At 33.5% G+C, this 18,882-nt stretch overlaps 1 protein-coding gene and 1 long non-coding RNA gene across 2 annotated transcripts in view; both read left to right on the top strand.

Moving 5' to 3' along the window:
- The first annotated feature begins 1,565 nt into the window (after positions 1-1,565).
- The window catches only part of LOC105118446 (uncharacterized), a 22,297-nt gene continuing 4,980 nt past the window's right edge, over positions 1,566-18,882 (top strand). Inside the window, exons 1-2 of the long non-coding RNA XR_840941.1 lie at positions 1,566-1,578; positions 10,870-10,872. This is a non-coding gene — a long non-coding RNA (uncharacterized LOC105118446). The remainder of the gene's footprint in view (positions 1,579-10,869; positions 10,873-18,882) is intronic.
- On the top strand, positions 15,130-18,876 carry LOC105118445 (transcription initiation factor TFIID subunit 14b-like). Its single transcript, XM_011016416.1, has 6 exons — positions 15,130-15,355; positions 16,295-16,383; positions 16,470-16,691; positions 17,400-17,587; positions 17,669-17,790; positions 18,681-18,876. The coding sequence occupies exons 1-6, from the start codon at positions 15,233-15,235 to the stop codon at positions 18,765-18,767; spliced, it is 831 nt and encodes a 276-aa protein (XP_011014718.1). The 5' UTR covers positions 15,130-15,232; the 3' UTR covers positions 18,768-18,876.

Below are 18,882 nucleotides of genomic sequence, written 5' to 3'. Positions count from 1 at the left end.
TTTCCTAGTGAATGAGGCTAATCTAGCATTGAAGTCATTAGTCTTTTTTTATTAGAACTTACCACTTGAATGAGAAATGGTGTTTTTAGACTCAATATGGAGTGGGAGAGAGGTCTCCCATTGCTTTGTGGTTTCAGCTAATTGATCAAAAAAATCAAAGGCTTTACTTGGTTCTTTGTCATAAAACTCATTATTACATATGGTTGACACTAGCTTTTTAAAATCTATGGTAAGAGAGTCGTAGAAGAAACTCACTAACCTCCACTTCTCAAAACCATAGTAGGGCATGCATTTAACAAGTCTTTGAACCTTTCCCAAGCTTGGTGAAATGAATCATTTGGACTACAAGAAAAATTCATCATTTGACATTGTAAAGCTATCGTCCTATGAGTGGGGAAGTATTTTTTTTTTTTAAATTCAGCTTGCATTTCCCTCCTTGTACCTATAGACCTAGGACATAGGAGTTTAGTGAAAGCTTGGCTTTATCCTTTAGAGAGAATGGGAACAATTTAAGCCGAATGGTTTCCTCGGTGCATGTTCTATCAATAAAAGTATTACATACCTCTTCAAAGTCCTGAATGTGTATATATAGATTTTCAGAATCCATACCATGATATATGGGAAGAAGTTGGATCATGCCTAGTTTCAAATTGAAAGCTTATTGGTTAAGAGGTGATTATTACTTAAAAGTGCATTTTTATCAATGCTTTATATCATCATTTTGCACTTGAAGTATCAATAACTCCTTATCTAAAGCATGTTTTATAATAACATATCTAATAATATAAGATACCTTTAACTTGTGATAAATGTTCATTTTAAATGTAGGCCTATCACATAAATGAAAGGATTGATTGATGAATTTAAGAACTGAAATTGAAAGGACAAAGAGATGACCAAACTTAGAAAAGAGATGTTGGTGTAGTCCAAATTGGAACACTATTCAGTAATTGGGTCATATCTGGAGCTGTAGATCTTGGATTTAGGTCTACTTTATATTAATGGAAAGTTAAGATATAGACCTACAACTTTCATATGGAGCCCAAGATTTAGAAAGGCTATTTTTAAGTCCAAATTATAGTAACAACAAAGAAATCCGAATCTGTCCTATAGCCCGTGCACTGTTAAGTTTTTGGCCTATATCTAGAGTTCTAGAAGTCCAAATGACTTCATTTTTTTTTATAGAAAGCTGAGGCAATTTCCTAAAACTTTTATGTTTTCAAGTGTTCTAATTCTGACGTTATCAATGACATTTTAGGCAGACAAGAGAAGATAAGGGTTGTCATCAAGTCAAGAGTTGGCTACCCACTAATCAATTAATCATGAAATCAATAGTTCCCAATTTTGGCCTATAAAAGGAGAAATTTACCATGGATTTAGGTATCTTGGTTTCCAGATTAAGATCATGCTCTTTCTTTCTATCTTTGTATTTTTTGTAAGCTTATGTTTTGCTTTCATTAATATCAAGTTTATGCCTTTCATTTCCTTTCATTTACTTAGTTAACTTTTATCTTATTTATATTTATATTTTGTTTATTTATTTATTTTTATTTTATTATGTTTAGCTAAGTTTATTATGTCAAGGTGAAAAGGTTACACCAATGGTGTAAGAATAAGTATAATATAAACTCCATATGGATTTTAATGTTTGATACTAACATGTTTCGTATTTATGGTGAATGTGAAGTTGGGCCCAAGAGGAAATATGAAAGATCTTTTCCAATGTTCCAAGACCACATGACAAGACAATGAAGGCATCGACATGTTTAAACATTGTATTTATTCGATCAGACATTGTGGAGACCTATAGTTCCTCTCTAATTGTGTTTCCAATAATGTCCCTTAGCTAAAGCTTTGGGGACAACCCCAAAACATGAGTACCTCATAAAAATACAGCTATTGACACACCAAATGAATCTTTCTTGTAGCTAATACCTGACCAAGATGATTTGCTGATTCTAAAAACTCTTTTTCTTTCCTAGGACTAGATCCACCAAAAACACAAATATTTTGGATTTGATGACTTGAGGAACTTGCCATTTCTACACACTTTGATATTTATGGAATGTGTGGGTTGAGTAGAAATAAAAGGAAGGCAGATAAGAATTTATAGATGAGAAAGTGAAAATGCAATCATACGACCTATATGTAGGCCAGCTGGAGTCTCTCTCTCTCTCTTTCTCTCTCTCTTTTATTATTATTTTTTTAACATGTGTATGTACAGAGATAGTTAACATGTGTATGTACAAGTTGTTATGATTGTGGCTCACATCCTCTCTTAGTTTTACGTCCAAGAACAACTTAAATGCCCTCTATAGGTTGGGGATATGCTTTCCATCCAGTTTTCTTAAAAACTAGCAAACATGGTCTTTTTTAGTCAAATTCCAAGACTATGTCAAGCATGTTCTTTATAGAATTGTGGCCATAAATCATAAATTACACGATGCACATCTCCACTAGAGTGCGTCTCAAGAGTCAATAGAATATTATCTAAAGACTCCTTACTCAGACATCCTTAATGAATTGAATCTTATCTTCACAATTTACAGATACCATTTCTAAAGAATGATATTTTGTATTACAAGTCCATCTGGCACATCTGTGACAAACTTGCAGTCGTTTTACACAACATTTCTTTGCAAACGTGCTTTTACTTGTTCTAAGCATATATGAAATGAAAGAATTGTAGAACTCACCTGATAATCATACCTTTGCTTCAATGAGCCAGTGAATATCTTCAAGAATTCCATGGTTCATTAACAATCTTAATCTTGCGCATCTAGCATGATAAATTTTTATAATCGCATTCTGAGGCAGAGTAGGAAAATACATTTTTAATTTTTCAAGAGTGGTGTCCATTTTCAAATGAGAGGAGATGTAAAGAAAAGAGAAAGGGCAAAGAATTAAACAAATATATACACAGATATCAGTTATTATGGCAAACTGAAAAAATCGACTTAATTCATCAAGTACTGTTTTCTGCCATTTGACCGAGGTGAGAAAAAACTAGCAAAACAAAGGTCACACCAAAAGAAAACACAAAATCAATGTAAGAAAAAAAATATCAATCTTTATATAAAGGATCACCTAATTCAATAAAGTCATTTTCAATTGAAAAATTATCAAAGTAAGCTTTCAAACGATATCCATTTACTTTGAAAACATTACCATTCTTTGGATTCTCGATATCATAGGCCCCATATGGATACACATGTTTCACAATAAAAGGACTGCTCCATCTTGATTTTAGTTTTCTAGGAAATAAATAGAGTTGAGAATTATAAAGTAAGACTTTTTGACTAACATTGAATGTTTTTCTTAGTATTTTCTTGTCATGAAACTCTTTCATTCTTGCTTTATGAATTCTTGAATTTTCATATGCATAATTTCTTATTTCCTCAAACATTTATTTGTAATTTCCACAGCTGACTAGCATCATTAAGATATGAATTGAAAGCTTTAATAGCCCAATAAGCTTTATGTTCAAGTTGTATAGGCAAGTGACAAGGTTTTTCATAGACTAGTTTATAAGGTGATATAACTAATGATGTTTTATAAGCAGTTTGATAAGCCTAAAGTTGCCTTTTTAGATCTTGGACTCTATATGAAAGTTGTAGGTCTATGTCTTCCCTTTCCATCCATATAAAGTGGAGCTATATATGATATCTACAGCTCCAGATATAACCCAATTATCAAATAGTGTTCCGGTTTGGACTACATCGACATCTCTTTTCTAAGTTTGGTCATCTCTTTATCTTTTCAATTTCAGTTCTTAAATTCATCAATTAATCCTTTCATTTATGTGATAGGCCTGCAGTTAAAATGAACATTTACCACAAATTAAAGGTATCTTATATTATTATATACGTTATTATAAAACATGCTTTTAGTTAAGGAGTTATTGATACTTCAAGTGCAAAATGATGATATAAAACCTTGATAAAAATACACTTTTAAGTACTAATCACTCTCTTCACACCTTTCAAGAACTTTTTCTAAGTGCACTAGACACAACTCATAAGAATCCCTATAAGCTGAAAAATCATCCTTGAAAACTTCCAAAACATTTCCACCATGTCACTAAAGATACTCATCATACACCTTTGAAAAGTGGTTGATGCATTACTCAAGCCAAAAGGCATTCTTCTATAAGCATAAGTACCAAAAGGACAAGTGAAAGTCGTTTTTTCTTGGTCTTCTAAGGAAATCTCAATTTGGTTGTAACCCGAGTATCCATTAAGAAAACAATAGAAAGCTCTTCCAGCTACTCTTTCAAGCACCTAGTCTAAAAATAGGAGCGGAAAATGCTCCTTCCTAGTCACCATGTTCAACTTACGATAATCAATGCACATATGCTATCCAGTTTGGATTCTTGTTGGCACTAGCTCATTATTTTCATTCTTCACTATAGTGACTCCTGAGGTTTTAGGGACAACTTGGGTTAGACTAACCCATTTTGAGTTTGCAATGGGATAAATGATACTTGCATCAAGTAGCTTAAGCACTTCATGTTGACATAATAGGCATTGGATCTAGATAAGTCTTGAGCTCTCTTACATCCTTATCATCACATTTCATAGAATAAAATCTTTTATCATAAATTAAAGTTCTCTCTAATGGATCCTTCATCCACTCTCTCTCAAAGTGTTCTTGATAAACTATTTGGATCAAATCTATCTCTAATGTCCTCATGTTCACCAATTTGTTTAGAAACATTGAATATGTTCATCTCCATGTCATATTCCCAAAAGACAATTTCATCATCCCATTCCTATAGTTAATTAAAGCATTGGATGCAGCTAGGAAAGGTCTTCCTAAGATGACTAGAATGAGAGCATTAGATCCTTGAATAGATGTGGTGTTTAACACTACAAAATCAACAAGAAAGTAGAATTTATCTACTTTGACCATCACATCTTCAACAATACCCCTGGGAATCTTGATTGATCTATCAGCTAATTGAAGGGTGATTCAAGTAGGCTTGATTTCGCCTAAACCTAATTGTTTGTAAATAGTATAGGGTATTAAATTCACACTTGCTCCTAAATCAAACAATATTTGAATAAATAAGGGTCATACCAATAAAAGATCTTCACTTCGTTCAAGAATTTTCTTTTGTGTTGGGTACTCCAATGAGCTGGCAAATGTCCTCAAACAAGAAAATTAACAATATTAGCAAACCAAGGTATTGTAGAGACAAAAAATAAGGATTCATTAGGAAAGTAGTTATCGATTGATGCAATGTTAGATCTTGAATATGTTGTCAATCTTGACAAATGATCTGCGACAACATTTTTGGTGCCTTTCTTGTCTTTGATTGTGATATTAAATTCTTGAAGTAACAAAATCCATCATACCAGTTTAGGCTTAGAATCCTTTTTTGAAAGAAGATATTTCAATATTGCATGATCAATAAAAACAACAACAGGTGAGCCGACAAGATAAAACCTAAATTTTTTACATGAAAATACTACTATAAGTAATTCTTTTTTAGTGGTGGTATAATTCATTTGAATACTATTTAAAGTTTTACTTGCATAGTAGATCAAATAAGGTTTCTTATCTTTTCTTTGTCCCAAAACAGCACCCATGATATAATCACTAGCGTCACACATTATTTCAAAAGGTAATGACCAATCAGGAGATTGAATGACAGGAGCAGAAGTAAGCAAGTTTTTAAGTTTAACAAAGGCTTTTTTATATTGTTCAGTCTATTCAAAAGCATTTTTCTTTGTTAGAAGGTTACACAATGACTTAGATATAACACTAAAATCTTTGATGAACCTTTTATAAAAAGCAGCATGTCCTAAGAATGATCTAACACCTTTAATAGATTTTGGTGTTGGCAAATTGATAATTAATTTGATTTTAGATTTGTCAACCTCAGTTCCTTTTGATGAAACAATATGATCAAGTACAATGCCATTCGTTACCATTAAATGATATTTTTCCCAATTCAGCACAAGATTCTTCTCTTCACACCTGCTCAAAACCTTTTCTAATTTAGTCAAACATCATCAAATGAATCACCAAAAATAGAAAAATCATCTATGAAAATTTTTAGAAAATGTTCAATGACACGACGAAAAGATTGATGTCTTCTCTCAAGTGCAGGAGTGTCGAAGTAATAAATAACCCAGCAAGACCGTGGTCGAACCACAGGGAGGTTAATTGTACAAATTATAAACGATAATAGTACAACAACAATAACAATAATAATAACAACAACAACAGCAACAACAACAACAACAACAACAACAACAATAATAATAATAATAATAATAATAATAATAATAATAGTAATAATAATAATAGTAATAGTAGTAATAATAGTAGTAGTAATAATAATAATAATAATAAAGAAAGAGAGGAGGAAGATGATGATGAGAACTTGGAGATGGAAAATTAATGTAAGGATTAAACAATAATAATAACAAATGTCAAGGTTAGAGGTTCCACTAATGGTATATCAAACAAGTATAGTATAAACTCTTATTATTGAATTGGAAACCACACACAAAGGAGGTTCCAATTAGATTATATATTGTTAACATGATTACATTAGTCATCTTATTCAATTAATGCTAATACTTGTAAATTTCGTCAAGCATTCACGATTATAACTTATGTTAACAACAAATCAAGTTCCTTTCATAGCTCAGGTGTCGGTTATACCATACAGTATGGGCTATGAAAGTGCCAAGCATTTGTTGTACTTTAGTACTACTACTACTATTATTATTAGTATTATTATTGCTTCTATTATTATTGTTGTTGTTTATAATTATTGTTTATAATTGTTGTTTATAATTTGTACAATTAACCTCCCTGTGGTTCGACCCCGGTCTTGCCGGGTTATTTATTACTTCGACACTCCTGCACTTGGGAGAAGACATCAATCTTTTAGTCGTGTCAAGTTTTTGGCGCCGTTGCCGGGGAGGTAAGTTCTTGTATAAATTATAGTATTTATTTTATTTTCTCTTTTCTAACTTTGTTTCTTTTCTTTTGTTTCTTTTTATTTTGTTTTCTTCCTCCTTCTTTTGCTTTCTTCTTCTTTTTATTTTATTTTCTTTTTTTATTTTATTCCTACACGTGCATGAGAGTGTGGTCACGTACATCAAGTGGTAGACTTTGTAGGGTATCCTCATCATTTTCAGAAAATATGGCCGAAGAAGATAATCAATCACTTCATAATGAGAATAATGAGAATAACCGTGCTAGAACACTTAGAGACCACATGAATCCCACAAGAACAAGTGCACCATCATGCATAGTTTTTCCTCCTGATGCATCTCATTTTAATTTTAAACCAGGTATTATTCAACTTTTACCTTCTTTTCATGGTTTGGAATTAGAAAATCCATACTTGCATTTAAGGGAATTTGAGGAGGTCTGTAACACATATAATAATTTAAATTGTAGCATGAACACCATCAGATTAAAGCTTTTTCCTTTTTCATTAAAAGATAAAGCTAAAACATGGCTATAAAATTTAAGACCAGGATCCATTCGTGCTTGGGATGAAATGCAACAACAGTTTTTGAAGAAGTTTTTCCCATCTCATAGAACAAACTCTTTCAAGAGACAAATCACCACTTTCACTCAAAAACCAGGAGAAACATTTTACAAATGTTGGGATAGGTATCGAGATTTGCTTAGTACTTGCCCTCATCATGGTTTTGAAACATGGAGATTGGTTTCACATTTCTATGAAGGGTTAACACCTAAAGATAGGCAAATGGTTGAATTGATGTGCAATGGAACTTTTGAAGATAAAGACCCTGATGAAGCAATGGAGTACTTAGACTTGTTAGCTGAAAATGCTCAAAATTGGGACACCGCATGTACTTATGAGGCACCGAGTAAAACTCAACCTCATACATCTAGTGGAGGTATGTACAACCTTAGGGAAGATCATGACCTTCAAGCCAAGTTTGCATCTTTAGCTAGAAAAGTCGAGGCACTAGAATTGAAAAAGAGTGGTCAATTAAAATTTGTTGAAAACATTGCATGTCAAATATATGAAACAAATGAACACTCAACCAACGATTGTCCAACCTTGCCTTCTTTTAAGGAATGTCTCCATGAACAAGCCCATGCTTTAAACAGTTTCCAAAGGCCTAACCACAACCCATACTCCCAAACATACAACCCTGGTTGGAGGAATCACCCAAATTTCAATTGGAAGAGTGAGAACAACAATGCACAAACTTCACAACCACCGTTTCAAGCACATCATAATTTCCAAAATTCTCATGGATATGCACCTCCTTATGCTCCACCGCCTAGAAGAAATCTTGAGGAAACATTGCATGCATTCATTGAAAAGCAAGAGACAATCAATACTCAACTTGCTCAAAACATGACAGATTTTAAAGATACTCTTGCTAAATTAACATCTGCTCTTAGTTTCCAAGAGAAAGGTAAGTTTCCATCTCAAACACAACAAAATCCCAAAGGGCAATACAATGCAAATGCAAGTAGTTCTGGAAGCCAACACATGGATCAAGTCAAATCAGTCACTACTCTACGCAGTGGTAAGGTTATTGAAAAACCCTCTCTTGAACCTTATGAGAAAGATGATGAGTCAATCTCTGAGGGTAAGGAAGGGGTTGAATCTAAAAATTGCAAAGAAATGACTGATTCACCGCCAGCACTTTCATTTCCTCATGCCATGACCAAACAAAGGAAAGTCAATCACAACTCTGAAATTTTTGAAATTTTCAAACAGGTAAGGATCAATATACCTTTGTTGGATGCTATTAAACAGGTTCCTTCCTATGCTAAATTTTTGAAAGATCTATGCACTGTGAAGAGGAAATTGAATGTGAAAAAGAAAGCCTTTTTAGCCGAACAAGTAAGTGCTATTCTTCAAAACAATAATGCTTTGAAATATAAAGACCCTGGTTGTCCTACAATTTCTTGCTTTATTGGAGAGCATAAAATTGAAAGAGCCTTACTTGATCTTGGTGCTAGTGTGAATTTACTTCCATATTCAGTTTTTCAGAGTCTCAATCTAGGTGAGTTAAAACGAACTTCTATATCTCTTTTACTTGCCGATAGATCTGTAAAAGTGCCTAGAGGAATAATTGAAGATGTGTTAGTACAAGTCGATAAATTCATTTATCCTGTGGATTTTATTGTCTTGGACACAGAACCTGTTGAAGCATGTAATTCATTTCCTGTTATTTTAGGACGTCCGTTTCTTGCAACCTCTAACACATTGATTAATTGTAGGAATGGACTGATGAAGCTATCATTTGGAAACATGACATTGGAGATGAATATTTTCAACATTTGCAAGCAACCTGGAGATGATAATGATTTACAAGAAGTAGATCATATTGACGAATTAGTTTATGATCAACTTGAATCTACTTTAAGTAAAAATGAGTTAGATGAATCTGAAGATTTGCAAATGATTTATTCTAAGGAAGAAATCATGGATGAAACAAGCACCGAAAATGTTGATGCGAATCTTTTGTCAACAACGACAACAGATTTGACATCTGACATCACACCAATCGATGATTACTTTCCTAACGAATCCTTACTTTCTCTTAGTCCAATACCTTGGTATGATAAAAATATCAATTTTCTTGCTTTAAGAGATTTGCCAACTGATTGGAGTACTCAAGACAAAGAAAAGTTTTTGAACGATGTGAAGAGCTTTTATTGTGATGACCCTAACTTATTCAAATATTGTCTTGATCAAATATTTCAAAGATTCATTCCCGACAATGAGGTAAGTAGTGTCATTAAACTTTGTCATTCTAAAGCATGTGGAAGTTATTTCTCGTCAAAAAAGACAGCTGCAAAAATCTTTCAAAATGGATTTTATTGGCCCACCATGTTCAAGGACACCCATGCATTCTGCAAAACTTGTGAAAATTGTCAAAAAATTGACACTGGTCAAAAAGTTTTGTTTTATGATTCTCAACTCTATGCATTCCCTAAAAAGCTAAGATTAAGATGGACCAATCCTTATGGGTCCTGTGATATTGAGAATTCAATGAATGACAATGTTTTTAAGGAAAATGGACATCGTTTGAAAGCTTACTTTAATAATTTTCCTAGTGAAAATGAATCAGCTGGTTTGAATGATCTTGTAGATAAAGGTTGATTATTTTGTTTTTCTCACATTTTGTTTTTTTGTGTTTCTTTTTGAGTGATTTTTGCTAGTTTCTTTCACCCCGGTCAAATGGCGGACAACGGTACTCCGTGACTTAAGTCGGTTCTTTCAGTTTCCCACAATAACTGATATTTGTGTATATATTTGTGCAATTCTTTGAATCTCTCTTCTAATTCTCATTTGAAAATGGACACTAATCTTGAAAAATTGAAAAAGTATTTTCCCGCTTTGCCTCAGAATGCGATTACAAAAATTTACCGTGCTAGATGTGCAAGATTGAGATTGTTAATGAATCATGGAATTCCTGAAGATATTCGTTGGTTGATTGAAGCAAAGGTCCGATTATCAGGTGAGTCCTCTAACTTCTTCATTTCACACATGCCTGGAACAGGTAAAAGCACTTTTGCAAAGAAGCGTCGTGCAAAACGACTAGATGTCTGTCATCGATGTGCTAGATGGACTTGTAATACACAATGTCATTCTTTAGGAATGGTATCTATAAACCGTGAAGATAAAATACAATTCATTAAGGATGGCCTGAGTAAGGAGTCTTTAGATAATCTTCTATTGACTCTTGAGACGCATCCTAGTGGAGATGTGCATCGTGCAATTCATTATTTATGGCCACTATTTCATAAAGAACATGATCGACTTAGTCTTGGGAATCTGACTAAAAAAGACCCTGTTTGCCAGTTTTTAAGAAAACTGGATGGGAAGCCTATCCCCGACCCATAGAGGGCGTTTAAGCCGTTCTTGGACGTAAAACCAAGGGAAGATGTGAGCCACAATCACAACTACCTGTACATACACATGTTTTTTTTAAAAGTAAATAAATAAATAAATAAAAAGAGAGAGAGTGTGTGTGAGACTCTAGCTGGCCTACATGTAGATGTTATGATTGTCTTTCTACTTTCTCATCTATAAAACCCTCTTTTCCTTCCTTTCATTTCTACTCAACCCATACATTTAACAAATACAGAAGTGTGTAGAAATGGCAAGTTCCTCAAGTCATCAAATAAGAAATATTTGTGTTTTCGGTGGATCTAGTCCTGGGAAAGAAAAGGAGTTTTTAGAATCAGCAAATCATCTTGGTCAGGTGCTAGCTGAGAGAAAGATTCATTTAGTGTATGGGGGAGGCAATCTTGGGTTAATGGGAGGTGTGTCAATAGCTGCATTTTTAGGAGGTAGTCAAGTTTTGGGGGTCGTCCCTGAAGCTTTGGCACAAGGGGACATCATTGGAAAAACAATTGGAGAGGAACTTCAGGTCTCCACAATGTCGGCTCGAATGAATGCAATGTTTAACCATGCTGATGCTTTCATTGCTTTACCAGGTGGTCTAGGCACATTGGAAGAGATCTTTCATATTTCCTCTTGGGCTCAATTGCACATTCACCATAAACCCATAGGTTTGTTAAATGTTAATGGTTATTATGATAAGTTGTTGTCTTTTCTTGATCATGCTGTGGAACAGGAATTTCTAACATCTTCTGCACGACAAATCATAATCTCTGCTACTATTGCTGAATAATTGATTGACCAACTACAATCTTTCATTCCTGTGATTGATCCTTCCATGAGTCATATAAATTGGTCATCTACGGGAAGCCGTAAAAAGCTTAGATTGGATTTGAGCCTTCATTTGTGAATTTTTGTGTCTTTTGGTTTTATTATTATGTTTAGTTATTTCTTATTTTTGTTTCAGTGTATTTCAGGTTTTGTCAGTGTTCGTTATTTCAGGTGATATCTTTTATACTCTATCTTTCTACCTTAGAACATTGAGGACAATGTCTCGTTTTGGTTGGGGGGAGAGGGTAGTAGTTGATAAAAAAAAAATTGTTTTTCATTTCATAAAGCATGTGCATAATTGTTGTTACTAAGATGGCAGAGTAAAGGAGTTCTTTTGTTAAAGAAAAAAAAATGATGATAATAAAAATGTAGATAAGTTTGGTTTCGTAGCCTCCCTAACCTAAGCAATTAAGCCCGAAGGGGTGTTTTAACACCTAATACCCTAAAGTCAACTGACTTGGGAGCTATTGGCCCAACGCTTGTTACATGGGTTGAGGAGAAAAGCTTAAGGGAATCAAACATTGCACTATCTACATATCAGTATCTGCGACCCGAGTTACTAAGCTCGTAGGGGTGTCTTAACACCTAATGCCCTAAGACCAACTGGTCTGGGAGTCATTAGCTGAAAGCTCGTTACATGGGTTAAAGATGCATGATGTTTTTAAAGTATATGTATATAGAGTTAAAAAAAAAGAGACAAAAAAAAGACAAACATAGTAATCCCAACCCAAGGAAGTTAACCTTAAACATTAGAACAAAAATTTTGTTTTCTTCCAAGAAAAGCCCCATAATTATGTGTTGATACATTGAGCACAAAAGAAAGGTCTATTAATATCTTGTTAAGAGGTATTGAGCAGATATATAAATTTAATGAGAGTTTGTTTATCTGGATAGATTAATGGAAGTTAAATGATGAATACCTTGCTTTGTGAAATTTGCAAATTGTTTTAACGCTTTAATTACTAGGGACTAGTAATAAGTTGGTTGAGGGGTGTGATTAGTACTTAAAAGTGCATTTTTATCATGGTTTTATATCATCATTTTGCACTTGAAGTATCAATAACTCCTTAACTAAAATATGTTTTATAATAATGTATCTAATAATATAAGATACCTATAATTTGTGGTAAATGTCAATTTTTAATGCAGGTCTATCACATAAATGAAAGGATTGATTGATGACTTGAAGAACTTAAATTGCATGGATAAAGAGATGGTCAAACTTAGAGAAGAGATGTCGGTGCAATCCAAACCGGAACACTGTTCGGTAATTGAGCCATATCTGGAGCTACAAATCTTAGATTTAGGTCCAATTTATATGGATGGAAAGGTAAGACATAGGCCTACAACTTTCATATGGAGCCCAAGATCTAAAAAGGTCATTATCAAGTCCAAATTATAGCAACAACAAAGAAGCCCGAATCTGTCTTCCAGCCCGAGCACTGTTCGGTATTTTGGCCATATCTGGAGTTCTAGAAGTCCAAATGAGCTGAATTGTTTACACAAGAAAGCTGAGACAATTGCCTACAACTTTCATGTTTGCACCTGGCTCCATTTTTGACGTTATCAATGATGTTTTGGGCAGACAAGAGAAGATAAGGATTGTCACCAAGTCAAAAGTTGGCCACCCACTTATCAATTAGTCATCAAATCAATAGTTCCCAATTTTGGCCTATAAAAGGAGGCATTTGCCATGCATTTAGGCATCTTGGTTTCCAGATCAAGATCATGCTCTTCCTTTCTCTCTTTGTATTTTTTATAATGTTTATGCTTTGCTTTCATTAATATTAAGTTTATGCCTTTCATTTCCTTTCCTTTACTTAGTTAACTTTTATGTTCTTATTTTGTTTATCTATTTTGCTTTCTTTCATTATGTCTAGCTAAGTTAGTTATGTCAAGGTGAAAAGGTTACACTAATGGTGTGAGAATAAGTATAATGTAAACTTAATATGGACTTTAATGTTTGATACTAACATGTTTTATATTTATTATCTTGTTCACTCTTTAATACTTTGCTTGTTAAATGACTAATCTTGATTTATGTTGTATAACACTTGGTACAACAAATGCTTGGCACTTTCATAGCCCATAATGTATGGTATAACCGACACCTGAGCTATGAAAGGAACTTGATTTGTTGTTAACATAAGTTATAATCATGAATGCTTGACGAGATTTACAAGTATTAGCATTAATTGAATAAGATGACTAATGTAATCATGTTAACAATATATAATCTGATTGGAACCTCCTTTGTGTGTGGTTTCCAATTCAATAATAAGAGTTTATACTATACTTGTTTGATATACCATTAGTGGAACCTCTAACCTTGACATTTGTTATTATTATTGTTTAATCCTTATATTAATTTTCCATCTCCAAGTTCTCATCATCTTCTTCTTCTTCTTCTCTTTCTTTATTATTATTATTATTACTACTACTACTATTATTACTATTATTATTATTATTATTATTGTTGTTGTTGTTGTTGTTGTTATTGTTACTACTGTTGTTGTTTATAATTGTTGTTTATAATTTGTACAATTAACCTCCCTGTGGTTCGACCCCGGTCTTGCCGGGTTATTTATTACTTCGACACTCCTGCACTTGGGAGAAGACATCAACCTTTTCGTCGTGTCAATATACATATCAAAATTTATAATCCAAAGCCTTTTATAATAGCATAATTATAGCTAAAAACAAATTTATACAACAAACCCAATAATTATAGTTTATAAAACAAGGAATAGAATGGGAAGTTCTCACAAATAAAAAAGGAAAATAAATAAATGTCATGCATGCTAAAATCAGGATACACAATATTCTTCTACTAAATAAATAAGTACAAAAAAATAAAATTTTAAATATATAATTTAACTGGTAAAATTCTAGATTTATTTTTAAAGATCACCATAAGTTTTAGGATCATTTGAGACTTATATGATTATTAACTTGAGGGTCTATAAAAATAATTGATATACACGCAAACTAGTTTAAACATCTATGTTAATAAAAAAAAATACACATGAAATAAGATTAGATTAAGATAATATTAGTAATAATATTTGATCAAATCAATTACTATGCTATAAATTTGAGTAGAGTTAGACATATAGAAAAGTAAATATTATTAAATCAGTTTATGATGTCACCATGCTCAAAAATTCTGTTCAGGGTTGGAAACAAATCCTCCTCATTTTGTCTCCCCGATCCAACAAGCCAAACACGACTTAAGAATCAGATACACTACATTAACATACAGTTGTATAAACCACCAGATCAAACTTGCCACGACTTTAGAAGAAGGGCTCGTTAGTAACTTTACTTAATACTCTCTCCTTGATTGACATAATTACCCCTCACTAACATCATACCTCTCCATCTGACTTGCTGGGAATAGATCTGTAATTAAAACCTGCAGTAGGCAATCTTATTTCTTCAACCAATCGAACTGAGCCGAAAACAAACCCTAATTTTATTGAACCAACAACACCAATGTTGAAATTAGTAACAAGAAGGTGGTGTTAAAGGGGCATGACAAACAGTACATCGTCATCAAAAAAGAACGGCCAAGATCATCCTGTTGAAATTAGTGGACCCATACCCAAATCACAGAGAATCAAAATGAGCAAAACTGAAGAGAACACTGAAAAGAAGGTACTAACTTTTTTTGTGATCTTCTTTTCCAATTTTGATAACCATACATCTCTCAAATCAATGAAATAATGTTGCCCGGATGCTCAGAATCGTTTCTTGATGCAGGTTTTTAGTAACCCAATTGAAAGATTTTGTTTTCTGATTTGCTTCATTAGGGTTTAGCCTTTCGTCATGATCGAGTGTGATTTTTTTTTTGTTTTAATTTTGATTTGGATAGTTATAGTTACTGCAATTAGTAAAATTATTGAGCCCAGAGAGGTAAAACTTGTTTTTATGAAAGCTCTATATTGAAACTCCAAAAAAAAATAAAGCTCTGTTTTTTAATGATTCGTTTTTCAGTGTGGACAGGATTTGTTGGTGTAAATTTTATTGCAGTTGTTGCGAAAAAAAAGCTCAAAATTGTTTGTTCTGTAGTTTTTTAACCAAATTGAAAAGAACACTGTTTTGTAACTGCTGCTTAATTTAGTGCTAATGGGGTTTGTGTAGTGATTGAATGTGAATTCTTTGCTTCCCGTTACTTAATTTCCTAGAAAGGTAAAATTTGTTTTCTTAGAAAGCAGGTTTTTGGAACTCTGTAAAATGCTCTGTTTTCTATGACTGGTTGAGTGTTGATATGATAGGAGATGTTAGTGTCAAATTTTATTGCATATGTGAAATGACAGGTTGCTTATTCTTAAATTAATGATCTTACTAAGAAAGCAGAGGCTATTTTTTTTATCCCAGCCTTAAACTTTGTTGTTTTAACTTTTATCTCAATTGGATGTTATCTATGGTCGTGAATTTTGGGTGGTTTATGTTAACAGTATTTGGTTTCGAGTGCATGCTTGATGCTTGATGTGTTGTTTATCATTATACTTGTAATAATAAACTAGGAATCATGAGGCATTGCATTGTTAGTTCTGTTACTTTCCTTGTGTTATCGTGTATGGTCTGGCACAGATTTTGAATAAGAAGCTCAAAGATGTTGAGATTAGCGTTCCAATAGTTTACGGCAACATAGCATTCTGGCTTGGCAAAAAGGCAAACGAGTAAGTTGTTAAATAATCTTCAGGATAATGCCCATTCTTTTGTCTGTTGTGTGCTTGGATCATGATTTCAATATTCTGTTAATCAGGTATCAATCTCATAAGTGGACTGTATATGTACGTGGAGCCACAAATGAGGATCTTGGTGTAGTCATAAAACGAGCTGTTTTTCAGCTTCATTCTAGCTTCAATAATCCTACAAGAGTCATCGAGACACCACCTTTTGAGTTATCAGAAGCAGGCTGGGGTGAATTTGAGATTGCCATTACTCTGTATTTCCACAGTGATGTTTGTGATAAGCCTTTGAACTTGTGAGTTCCCTTGTCTATTATGTGGTTCTGATTTCTGTATAAAATGTTATCAGAAGCTAGTGACCTGGCCAGATGATTTTGTGACAAGACATTATGTGTGTCATTGGAGTACATAGCTAAAATGAACTGCTGTAAAATTATGGAAAGGTATGATAGAGCCATATATAATGTAAATTAACTCCCACTCAGCTTCATATTTGCCAACTCCCTTTTTCAACATAACATATTTAAAGTGTGTGTGTGTATGTGTATGTGGGTGTGTGTGTGTAGAGAGAGAGAGAGCATTGCCATATGAGGGAGATTGCTCAGTTACATGTCAAAAGATATGGAATTTCTGACAAAGCAGTTCAGATTGAAATGTGGGAATTCAGACCAAAAGTGCGTGTGTTTGTCTCCTTGGAGATGGTTGATTGATCAGCTGCAAGGTATTAGTGGCATGTAGCTTAAACCAAATGTTCCTTTCTCCAATCACTTTTTTGGGAATAATCAAATAGTTGACCGAACATCTAGACTGAATTGATTTCCAGTTTAATGACTGTGATGGCTGCTGATAGTGGAAATATGTGAGACAGTGTATTTTGGTGGTATTCAATTGAATGAATTCTAGTCAGTTAGAACCAAAAAATATTGTGCTTTCTAGTATAATGAAAAGTTTAAAATTGGTCAAATTTTAGAATTGCATTGTTGAAGGGTTTAAGTGTTCTACAGATATCATCACTTGAAGTTGTACCCAGAAGATGAATCTGGCTCTTTGTCAATGAAGAAGCCAGTTGTTGTAGAATCATACGATGAGATTGTATTCCCTGAGCCTTCAGAAGGTTTCTTAGCTCGCATACAGAGTCATCCAGCTGTAAACTTGCCCAGATTACCTGCTGGTTTTACTTTGCCTCCTCCTGGTCTGTATTTTAGCTGTCTTCTGCCAGTAAATGCTCTTCACCTTGCTTTGGATGAATAAATTAACTAATGTTTTCGTACAGTGCCAGTTGAAGATACAAGTAAAAGGAAGAGAGGTGACACTAAAGATCATCCTCTATCCCAGTGGTTTATGAATTTCTCTGAAGCAGATGAGCTACTACAGCTTGCAGCAGCTCGTCAGCAGGTCAGAAAGAATTTCTTTCGTTCTCTCTTTTCTTATATATCAAAAATAATTAGAAAGGAAGAATATAATAATGCAAGCAGGTGTATATAAACTAGCTTTCGGGCTTGTTATGTATGAATAAAAAAATTTCTTGGTGGTAATATTTGCAAAGTATCAATTCCTTTGATGCTTGTTCAACAGTGGCTTGGAGTAAGACATGCCATATTAATGGACTAGCCTGTTTGAAGGATTTGAACTAGTAATAAACTGTCAGCTGGGACAGAAGGAATGAAAAAAAACAGTACAAGGGCACTATTTCCTGCAATAATGGCTCTGTCTACTACAGAGTAAATACATTAAACTGGTATATCAATACCTCATGGAAATTTTGATCTTGTAGGAGCTGGGGATTAGTGGAAAAGAAAGCATAATTCAGATATATGGTTATCTTAAAAGTTCTAATGATTTCCTGAACTTCTAAGTAGTTGGCGAGCAATAGTTAATTTATTTGATAACCGCTATAGTTTCTCAGTCACAGACAATTTTCACTAAGCTAATTAATTACCATTTTTCTGCAGATCAAAAACTAGTCCTTTGACATATAGAGAATATTTCTTGCCATCCATTGCTTTCTCACTCTACAATTTCTTATTCAATTGTGCTGAACTGCTGTCCTTTTGTGTTTATTTAAAATTGAATTAAAAAATAAATTGGAATTGATTGTGGTTTGAACACCAACTTTTTCTATCATTGATGGATGGGTTTTATGTTTGAACATTTAAGAGCTGTTGAATTCTATGTTCTTTTTTGCATTAGCAGCGTGTTTTTTAATCTCACTAATTCCCAATGAGTCACATTTTGCATGGAAAACTGTAAAGCTATTCTTTGACAGTGTGGATTCAATGTGTTAGGTGCAAGCTCATATAGCAAAACTCCGACGACAGATAAGCTTGATAGATGGGCAGAATCAACAGTTGAAATCTCCCTCCGACCAGTGACTTTACTTATGCAGAGTTTTGAGATTTCTACTTCACATTGGCTTAGGCTGAAGAACACAGTGGCATAGGCATGTAGCAATGATCCTTATTTTCTCAGCAGAGGGTAGTTTTGTAC

The sequence above is a fragment of the Populus euphratica genome, unplaced genomic scaffold (assembly GCF_000495115.2).
Source record: "Populus euphratica unplaced genomic scaffold, PopEup_1.0 scaffold1946.1, whole genome shotgun sequence".
Taxonomy (NCBI): Eukaryota; Viridiplantae; Streptophyta; class Magnoliopsida; order Malpighiales; family Salicaceae; genus Populus; species Populus euphratica.
Note: the sequence above shows the minus strand (reverse complement) of the source record. Positions and strands in the feature narration are given on the sequence as shown.